The following is an 11,645-nucleotide window of genomic DNA, read 5'->3' as shown; positions in this document are numbered from 1 at the left end:
ATATAGTTGACCTGCTCCATGTAGTATCTTAGAAACAAATCTATTCAGGAAAACTTAATATTGACCAAAGAACCATTAAAATGAGGTCAAGGTCACATGAAGCCTGCACATGAGACTGTACATCTTACAATCATTTCATATAACAACCATTGTTGACCCATTGCTTAAAGTATCTTATAACTGACCTAATCATAAACATTTGATGTTGACCATCCAATGAACCATAATGTTTGAGGTCAAGGTAAGATGAACCATTCAAGACAAATATACCTCTTTCAATCATTCAATATATCAAACTGCTGATAGTATATGAGAAACCAACCAAATCATGAATACTTGACATTGACCAATAAAAGGTGAAATGAGGTAATTATAAAGGTCAGGTAAACACTGTCTGCTGCAACAATTCTATATACTAAATATAGTTGTCCTGTTACGCAAAATAACTTAAAATAAAATGCTTCTCAGGGAGCAGCTTGATACAACCGCAGAGGTCCAACCCTGATCAGTTGGGGCAAGTATGGACACTATATATAGCTACATTCAAGCTTGTTACGGCTCTGAATTTGGATTGTGATTAAATATTTGACACAGCATAGGTTTCTGACACAGAATGAATGTGGTCTAAGAACTGAAAAATTTGAAATTGGACATTTACCTATTATTGTCCAATATCCAAAATCGAAATACATAGTAAGATTAAGCATATCAAAGAACCCTAAAATTTCAATTTTTGATGCAATCATAAAAAGTTTAATTTTGGACCCTTGAAACCTCAATTTGGATCAATTTGATAATGGGGCCAAAAAACAAAATCTAAATACACGGTTAGATTCAGCATATCAAAGAACCCATATATTTAATTTTTGTTGAAATCAAAAACAAAGTTTAATTTTGAATGATTTGGACCAACTTGAAAATCAGGCTCAAAATCCAAAATCTAAATATACCGTCAGATTCAGCATATCGATGAACCCCAAAAATTTGTTTTTTGATTAAATCATACAAAGTTTAATTTTGACCTCAATGTGGTCAAAATCCAAAATCTAAATGCACTGTTAGATTCAGCATATTAATTTATAATAAAATGCTCCGCAGGGCGCAGCTTGATACGACCGCAGAGGTCGAACCCTGAACAGTTGGGGCAAGTATGGACACAACATTCAAGCTTGATACAGCTTTGCATTTGGATTGTGATTAAATATTTGACACAGCATAGGTTTCTGACACAGAATGAATGTGGTCTAAGAACTTAAAAATTTTTAATTGGACATTCACCTATTATGGTCCAATATCCTAAATCTAAATACATGGTTAGATTCAGCATATCAAAGAACCCAAATATTCAATTTTTGTTGAAATCAAACAAAGTTTAATTTTGGACCCCGATTTGGACCAACTTGAAAACTGGGACCATAATCAAAAATCTAAATACATGTTTAGATTCAGCATATCAAAGAACCCTAAGAATTCAATTATTGTTAAAATCAAACTAAGTTTAATTTTGGACCCTTTGGACCTTAATGTAGACCAATTTGAAAATGGAACCAAAAATTAAGAATCTAAATACACGGTTAGATTCGGCATATCAAAGAACCCCAATATTCAATTTTTGATGAAATCAAACAAAGTTTAATTTTGGACCCTTTGGACCTCAATGTGGACCAATTTAAAAACGATGCCCAAAATCCAAAAACTAAATACACGGTTAGATTCAGCATATTAAAGAACCCCAAGAATTCAAGAATAAAACCCCATTGAAATTGGTCAAGAAATAAGCAATTTATACGAAGTATCTTCTTTTGCACAATACTGTGCAATTAAATATTTCTTGCTATTGCGCAATACTGTACAATTGACAATTTCTTGCTATTGCGCAATATTGTGCTATTGGATATTTCTTGCTATTGCGCAATACTGTGCAATTGAAGATTTCTTGCTATTGCGCAATACTGTGCAATTGAAGATTTCTTGCTATTGTGCAATACTGTGCAATTGAAGATTTCTTGCTATTGCACAATACTTATTATATAATAATTTACACATCCTGCTTGGTGTGTATCTCCTACCATATCATTATTATTTGATTTTAAATATAAATCAGAAATAACCAACTTAAAATGGAAAATTTTAAAAGAAAAAAAAAATCCCCCCCAAATTTTTTAAACCCCCTTATGATTCATCACCCCCAAACTCAATCCCAGCCTTCCCTTTGTGGTATGGTACCTTGCAGTACAATTTCAGAGAGATCCATACACTTGAACACAAGTTATTGTCTGGAAACTAGAAAAATGTGTTTTTTGGCCCCTTTTTGGCCCCAAATTCCTAAACGTTTAGGGCAATTACCCCCAAACTCAAACCCAGCTTTCCCTTTGTGATATGGAACCTTGTAGTACAATTTCAAAAAGATCCATACACTTACACACAAGTTATTGTCCTGAAACTAGAAAAATGCTTGTTTTTTGCCCCTTTTTGGCCCCTAATTCCTAAAATATTGAGGCAATTACCCCATCATCAATCCCAGCCTTCCCTTTGTGGTATGGTACCTTGCAGTACAATTTCAGAGAGATCCATACACTTGAACACAAGTTATTGTCTGGAAACTAGAAAAATGCCTATTTTTGGCCCCTTTTTGGCCCCCAATTCCTACACGTTTCGGCAATTACCCCCAAACTCAATTCCAGCTTTCCCTTTGTGATATGGAACCTTGTAGTACAATTTCAGAAAGATCCATACACTTACACACAAGTTATTGTCATGAAACTAGAAAAATGCTTGTTTTTTGCCCCCTAATTCCTAAAATTTGGAGGCAATTACTCCCAAAATCAATCCCAGCATTCCTTTTGTGATATGGAACCTTGTGGTACAATGTCAGAGAGATCCATACACTAACACACAAGTTATGTCTGGAAGTTACAAAAATGCTTATTTTTGGCCCCTTTTTGGCCCCTAATTCCTTTACTGTTGGTACCATAACCCCCAAAATCAATCCCAACCTTCCTTTTGTGGTATTGAACCTTATGGTAAAATTTCATAGAGATCCATTCCCTTAAACTAAAGTTAGAGTGCGAAAACCAATGTGTCTTCGGACAACGCCAGACGACGACGACGACGCCAACGTCATACCAATATACGACCACAAAAATTTTTTTGCGGTCGTATAAAAAACCTCAAGAATTCAAGACTTTGAATTAAACCCCATTGATATTGGTCAAGAAATAAGCAATTTATACAAAGTATTAGAAAAGTATTGTTTTTGGTCCTTATTCCGTTAGGGCCATAAACCAGAAAATCCTTGTTTTTTTGGCCCCTTATTCCTAAACAGTTTGGGCCATAACCCCCAAAATCAACCCAAACCTTCCTTTTGAGGTATGGAACCTTGTGGTACAATTCATAGATATCCATACATTTATACATGAGTTATTGTCCTAAAACAAGAAAATTGCTTATTTTTGGCCCCTTTGTGGTCCTTCTTCCTAAACAGTTAGGACAATAACCCCCAAAATCAATCCCAACCTTCCCTTGTGGTGTGAAACCTTGTGATCGATTTCATAGAGATCCATACACTTATACTCAAGTTACTGTCTAAAAACCAAATGTCTTTTGATGACAACCACACTGTCATACCATTATAATACTGCAAAAATTTTGCAGTCGTATAAAAAAATCACTTGACAATATCTATACAGTGATTTAATCTGTCGCTGAACTATGAAAATAAGGTCAAGGACATTGATGTGACTGGACAAATGCCAGCATAAATTTCAGAAAATAAGGCATCTGTATTTAAGATTTAAAGTATCATGGTCTAATCTACCTGCTGAAATATAAGAGCTAACCCCTAGGAGCCCTATGTCTTGCAAGGCAGGAAAACAACACATTTCTGCTAATAATGCTCTTAATAAACTGTAAGCACATGACATGATTGTACATAACGTCTTCTCTTTTTTTATCTTCTTTCCACAACATAAATATTTTAAATGAAAAGGTAAAAAAATCAAGTCATTATTACTGTATATGGAATCCGAAAAGCTCATCTTTTCATCAACAATTTCCACAACTCAGAAAGAACAAAAGTGAAAGGAAAGTTTATAATTTTTTACCAATCTGTTACACTTAACAAACATTTTATTGGATATAGCAAAACGCCAGTGGAAACCATCATTTTTCTAATGAACGAAATTAAGAAATTGTTGAACAACAAAAGTCAAAGCCCCAAAAACTGAAGGTAAGACATTACATTCTAAGATTGTGTAAGAATTTCCTGCAATACAATCATTGACAATGCAAGCTAACATAAGTTATTGTACAAAATGAGGGAAAACACACACCTTTTTTATACATTTTGTTGAACAAACTCAGTGTAAATTTGATTAATTCCATTGTCTATCAAATGGAATGGTGGATAAAAAGTTACCATATTAGTGTCACGTTCTTCACAGTTAATTTTTGGTGCAAGCTGCTTGCTATCTGTGTGTTAAATGTTGTATAGATTAATCTATAATTATTTTGATGTGATACATGCAGAAAAAAAGCTCATATACTATTCTGACATAGCATAAAACCTTGTAGAGTCTCTTTATGATCCTAAAAGCCATCTACTAGTACATGGTCATGCAAACAACATACATCAAACGATTTTTTTCTACGGGCATTATTAGTCCAGGAGGGAATCATCAGCTCAGTAGTCAGTGCTTTGGTACATAATGTACATGTACTGATATTATTTATAACAAACTTTTCTTAAATTCTCCCATTGATAAAATTAAAATTAGTATCAAACTAAGGTTCCAACTCCCTCAGGCAAAGTTGACCTTAGATGGATTTGGCTATTATTTTTGGTCACATGGATTTTCAAGTGATTCAGGTCTTCTACATCCTTTGCCTTTCAGAGTTTCCTATGAAGGCAAATCGAGAAAAGGGCTTTGTTATTTTCATTTACATCAAAATAACCTATTTATTATAATCAACACATATTCATATTCACCTCTTAATAAGCAATGAATAGCATGAAACTACTAATAGTACGTATATATAGTCAATTTTGTCATACACCATTACATTGACTCACAATGGGTTTTTCAGGAATCTGCATCAAGATTGTTCAGGACAGCTAGCTAGTGGAACAACAAAAATGAAAATCATATAAATGAAAAGAAATCCCCCTGTTTTCAATCCTAGACAAAAACAAAAATAATTCAGATCAATAAACAAAATAGAAGGTGCACAATATGGCATTTTATGATGAAGATTCTGAGACAGTTTCATTAAATTCTAATAAGGGGTCTAAAAAAAGCAGTTATTCATGTTTAACTTAGTGTGTGGATATGATGGGCCATGTCATGCCAAATATAACCCCTAAAATCATTTAGACCAAGAAATGAAATAGGAGGTGCAAAAATGCATCATGTGAGTATTATGCAATAATTTGACAAAATTTTTCAAGCAGTTCAAGGGCAGTAGCAGATACACACATTAGAGTGGACAGACATACAGATGAATGGACACAGTCATTATAATATACTGCCCACTCCAACCAAAATGTTATGATAATCTATCAAAGCATCCTTGAGCTATCAAGCAACATGTTAAAATTTGGACAGACAATTGTATATCATGATACATCCTTCTTTGACAGTAGTACAACATTAGGGTTGGTAGCTAGGTACTTATAAAACATTCTGTTATTTTTTTCTTGTCCAAATATATAGGTCTTATCAAAGGGAATTAATTTTCATATAACTAAAAAACTTAAAGAATGTTTTATTAATTTGCATTAAACACATACAAGATCGCTTCATCTTGTCTATAAATAATCTCAACTACAAAATATGGCTCCACCAAAAACCTACTTGTACGTACAGCATTGTAAAATTTCAAAACATATAAATATCATTTAGGACATTAAAAAACCACAGATCAATATAAATATTGTCACTGACACAAAATACAATATAAGTACTATACTCAGTGAAAATATTTACTGTTTTTTATAAACATCAATATTTGACAAGACAGATTTATTAACGAATCAAACAAAGAAATCTAAAAGATCCATCATGAAAAGAAAAACCAAAATCAATATTTTCTTAGTATCTGAGCACACTAATCTGAGAATAGACCTGACATTTCTCTTCATGATATACAACAATCTATAATTGTAAGCTTCCATTAGCTTACTACCAAGCTTGTCCATTATCTAATGTTCTGTGACAATTACTATCTTGACACCAAATTTATCTTAAATTCATGCTGTTTAGAACAACTGGTACATTAGTATTGTTTTACATCAACAGGAACTAGCCTTGAGATAACAAGAGGTTCCCTGAAGTCTGTATTATTCAACTGAGAAAGCAGCAAAATGCAATTTATAAAGAAAACTAAACTGAACTATGACCCCTCATAGGATATGGATACAGAATTTTGAAAGACAATTATGTACTCAAAATGAGAAATTTCCTTTAAAACTGGCTAAATTCAGCAACAATTTCTATGTAAAATTTAAGAAAATCAAAATCCTCTCTTCATGGATATATTCAAGTCAGGTTTATATGTACAACTTATCTAGAAAATAAAAATATTTTGCCTTGGCTTGTACACTGATGAGATGTTGAAATATAATCAGTGAACAAATGCTGTTCATTTGGATATGCCTTTCAATAGTTCCATACATCATTTCTCCCAATATTGTTTAAAATTGCCAGCTTGATTCATATGAAAGATGAAAAATGATTTTCCATAGGTTTCTAAGGGAACTATATGCCTTCAATCCATGTTTCCATGAATGCCTGTTATATCAACATTTAATAAGGATATTTGTAGATCATCAATCACCCAAAGTTTCAGAAAATTTTTTTCACCATCCAAAATGAATTAAAGATTGCCTCTAAATGTGGCCATGTTTTCAATCTGATCAAAATCAGATAAGGACCATTTGTAGGAGACCTCCCATACATAATTCCCACCAAGTTTGGTTCAAATTATTGTCCCAAAAAAACAAATGAGATTTCCAGCCTTTCAGATTTTTCTGATTATCAAACTCATCCATGTTTTTTTCTTATGAGGAAGTCTTAATAAAAATTTAAAAAACATTTGATAACTGAAGGCTCTAAAGAGCTGGTATCTCTGACTTGGATCTATGTTCATCTTCAAAAATGGCCACTCTGCAACATTGTAGACTAAAATATAATTCATGACTAAAATCTCTTTTTTTGTTGATTGTGTCTTGCTTATAATTTTAACTGTAGCAGTTTCTTTCTATCTATTAAAATTATCAAGATAATAAGCAAAAATGCAACAAATTGGTAGAAATCGTCATTAAAGGGCAATAACTCCAATAAGTAGTTGACTGACAATTTCGGCCATGTTCACTTATTTGTAAATCTTGTCTTGCTGATAATTTTTGCTATATAAAAAAGTTTCCTATTATATAATTGTTTTCAAGATAATAGGCAAAAATGAAAAAAAAAAAGGTAAAATTTGTCATTTAAGGGCAATAACTCCTAAAAGAAGTTCTATTTTTTAAGCCATGTCAGCCATGTTGGTTGGCAGGACGGATTATTGGGCACATTTGTTATAAAACTAGATATCCAAATGATGATTGTTGCCATGTTAGGTCTCAATTGACCCATCTGTTTCAGAAGAGATCGATTGATTGATTGATTGGTGTTTAACACCACTTTCATCACTATTGGCTTTTCCGTGAGGGTCAGTTTTTATTGGTGGAGGAAGCCTGAGTGTCCAGAGAGAACCACCAACCTTTGGCAGGAAAACTGACAACATTAAAGTCAATTAAGATTGGAGTCGAACGCACCTGGCATCTGTGGAATTCGAACTCACAACCTCAGTGTTGACAGGCTTGTGATACAGTAGCTGGACTACTAAAACTACTTAAGAGAAGATTATTGTGAAAGTTAAAGGATGACAGATAAGAGTTGAGAATAGCTCCAGACAAAAAAAATTTAAGATTGAATATTTTACAAGTCCTACTCACAGGTAACTTACTAAGTGTGGGCAGGATATCCTTTGTGTGCCCTGAGTTGGAGTACCCTGAATGACCCCTATGTAGTTAATTTTTTTAATTTAATTTTTAATTGAACGTTTATGTATATTGTTTTTCCTTGGAATACAAGTTGAAATACATGCATGAGGATACCCTTAGGCATATCGATATCAAATTCCTGAATGACAAACAAGAAATTTTTCAAAATCAAAAGTGAATTCTACATTCACCAATCCTAACAACATTGTTAAGTTTGCAGTAATTTGATCCAAGCATTCTAGAGATAGTGCATGATATTTAAAAAAATGTCATAAATTTATTCATCTGATGGTCAAAGTCCTACAACTCTGCAAGGACAAAGCACTTTTTTTTTTTAAAAGTCCTACAACTCTGGAAGGACAAAGCACATATTTTTTTTAATCGAACAGTGTGTTATATTTACCTATTCCTACAATCCTATAAAGTTTCAAGTAAATCAATCCAAGCAAACTCAAGTTATGGCACAATATGTGAAAAATTAACTTTCATCTGACAATTAAATCCTGTAACTCTAGAAAGGCAATTAAGAAAATGAAACACAATCGAAAGGGAGCTTCCTGCAATCAATCCAACAATAATGTAGTTTTGAGGAAATTAATCAAGGAATACTGGAGTTAGTGCATGATATGTGAAGAATTGCCTAAAACCGAACACCCCATTCAGATTTGTCTTAATGATGAACTTATCTATGGCTTAGTGGGAACTTTCAAACAAATTTGAAGAGGATTTGATAAGAAATTGATGCACTTTCCAGGTAACAAGAATAATGGATATAAGTCCCCCTCACTAAAAAAAATGGTTCTCGATTTCATATTTTTCTTATCATTACAATCATCTATGGTGTTGATGAATTCTTTCCTCAAATTTGAAGAAGATCGGACAAAAATGAAGGCCCTAGCTAAGCAACAACCAAATGATGAAGGATGTTACATGTAACTTTAACAAGTAATGCAAAGTCTTGTATATAAAGATATTTGTAACTCATGAAGAAGAGCAGAAGCAACATATATTTAGCTTGATATGTTGTGATGTCCATGAACATTAGAATTTCCATTTGTTCTATATATATGTTGTAGATGTTGTTCTTTGAGTCTGATAATGTACATTCCCAAAAATATTAATTCTTGAAGTTTTTATGTCTCATTATTGAGCTTGAGTGAGAAGTGGTCAATATACATGTAAAACTACTGTAAAAATGGAAAAGAAAGGATATGGCATGAAAATCAAAGTGCTTGTAAGCACTGAAGGGTAAGGCTTACTTTCATTTAGCCATTTTGTGAATTTATAATAAAACATTGAATTGTATTTAGCAAGGCAAATGATAAATTTGAGTTGGAGTTAGCATACCTTATGTAATAAACAAAATGTTTCTTGTTTTCTTGACAAGTATGGTAATTCAAATAAACATCATATTGTAACTTAGATAGTATAATATGTCATCAATTAATAGCAAGACATTAACTGGATAGGATCTAAAGAATGATCACTTCACTGCACTATTTTGTTTGAGCTATCAAAGGTAGTGATAACCTTGGGAGATATACATATCAAGTCAGTACCATAAGGTTTTGATTGCATTTCATGCAATCTTTACCCTAAAAACAATAGCAAAAGATCAGTGCTTTAAATTTCATTGTCTTTATCTCAAAATCATCATGATCATAGTGAGGCCTTCTACATGGAACAAACTCTCACCTCACTGCAGTTTCAAGACTGCCACTATAAACCAGTTTGAGCAGAATTCTTTAATAGATGCTGATCAAGCTAGATCTGTGGATTTTGTGCATTGAAAAAACACTGATGTGTGGTAATACAAACAATTATACATTAAATATGTTGTGTATCTGGCAATGAAATCTAACAAATATCGTCATAAACTGTCAAACAATCTTACCCAACTGTAAAAAAAAACAAACAATAAAAAAAGAATGTGTCTGAGGATACGAATGCCCCCACTCAAGCTTTGCAACGAAAATGGAATGGACAGACGGTCAAGGTTTACACTTAATGCCCCCATCGCCTACGTCGGGGGCATAAAAACAGTACACAACCATTGACCAATTGGGATAACTCGAATTATGTTACTAAAAGATGAATTGGAGTACTGACTGATCATAAAGTATGATAGGGTGTTAAAAAGTATGAAGGTAAAGGACAGGGCACCAAATATTTGTTTAAAACTGTGATTAAAATTTCAATGTCATTAATGGACTGTAAAGTTAATTTTATATATTTTATTTTCACAGAGACTTTTATAATTCTAAAGTTATATTATTCTCTTTTCATGGGTCAGAGAATATTGGAAATCACACACAGAAGAATATGTTACCTTAATATGGTATTATTGTACATGTATCTTACATCGTATACTTATGACATTATTAATTCTTAATTCATCAAGACAATTCATACAGTTTAGAAGTCTTTTGTTCTATGCATGCAGTTTTAGTATAACCACTTTACAAAACCCTAAAAAGCCCCATAAACATATACAAATGTAAAATTACAAACAACAATGAACCAACGCCTTGTAAACCTTCAATACGATAGAATCCCTAAATGTAGTACAATGTATACAGTTTTGTATGCCCTTAAGTCAGTAAGATGAATACAAATCACATATTATGTGATACAGGTTAGATGAAAAAGACAATTTATATACATCTGATATTAAAGTTTTTAACAGGTTTCAAGTAAAACTGTGTTTTCTTATATGATTATAAAAGAATTCTTCGTACTGTAAATAACATTTATACCAAATAGCTAAGGCAATGATTGCAAATTGTGGTCATATGAAAAAATAAAATAAAACTGAAATGTCCGCTGATTAACCCTTTTTAAATTAGCTAAATTTAGGATTATGTAACAAAATTTATTACACCTGTTGTGACTGTAAATTGGCTTGGGGTGATAACCCTATTGAGAGGTAAAATACTGTAAAAATGTATTTTTTAGTATGCATTTCTTTCTACATTTACAGATTTAAGTGACAAATGTGATCAGAAATATAGATTGTAAACTGTGAAAATGAGGAGCAATGGCAAAATAACTGCTGATTTGCGGACATAGGTATCATTAACGTGGTTGTATCTACCAGCTATTCTACCTGTAATTACTGCCAGTAGCACTTGCCTTATATTATCTTGTAAGAAGTTGTAACTAAGTGAATTTAAATGAAGCTCGATTGTCAATTAGTTTATCACCTTTATAGTTGGTTCCAAATCAAGTTATTCTACATGAGGCTGGACTTTGGTAACTAGTTGCTCTATACTCTATGGAGTAACAATTTATGCAGAGGAAAATATTCAACTCAAGCAGACGATACCATGTCACATATCAAAATATCACGTGTACCACTGGCTACAAACACTACTGTCTACTAATTAAATTTTAGTTTTGTATTTAACTTTAATATGTAAATACTTAAATGATTAGATAATCGGTAAAAATTACCTTTTAACGCCAAAAGGTGTTCTTTCTCTCTTGCACCTTCCATCTTCTTCAGCTACTTCCGGTATAGAGACAGCTAAACTAAGGACGCATTAAATTTATAACGTGTTGTTTTCTAAGGAAGCTGTATAATTTTTATTCGAGGGTTTGACCA

The 11,645-nt window shown here is 32.6% G+C and overlaps 1 protein-coding gene across 1 annotated transcript in view; it reads right to left on the bottom strand.

Annotated features, from left to right (window-relative positions):
- The window catches only part of LOC127708537 (trafficking protein particle complex subunit 13-like), an 87,587-nt gene extending 76,031 nt beyond the window's left edge, over positions 1–11,556 (bottom strand). Inside the window, exon 1 of the mRNA XM_052213447.1 lies at positions 11,495–11,556. Within this exon, the coding sequence (XP_052069407.1) occupies positions 11,495–11,537 (43 nt within the window). The 5' untranslated portion in view covers positions 11,538–11,556. The remainder of the gene's footprint in view (positions 1–11,494) is intronic.
- Positions 11,557–11,645: the final 89 nt, after the last annotated feature.

This window comes from Mytilus californianus, unplaced genomic scaffold, assembly GCF_021869535.1.
Source record: "Mytilus californianus isolate M0D057914Y unplaced genomic scaffold, xbMytCali1.0.p SCAF_1, whole genome shotgun sequence".
Taxonomy (NCBI): domain Eukaryota; kingdom Metazoa; phylum Mollusca; class Bivalvia; order Mytilida; family Mytilidae; genus Mytilus; species Mytilus californianus.
This window is presented reverse-complemented; position numbering and strand designations above follow the sequence as displayed.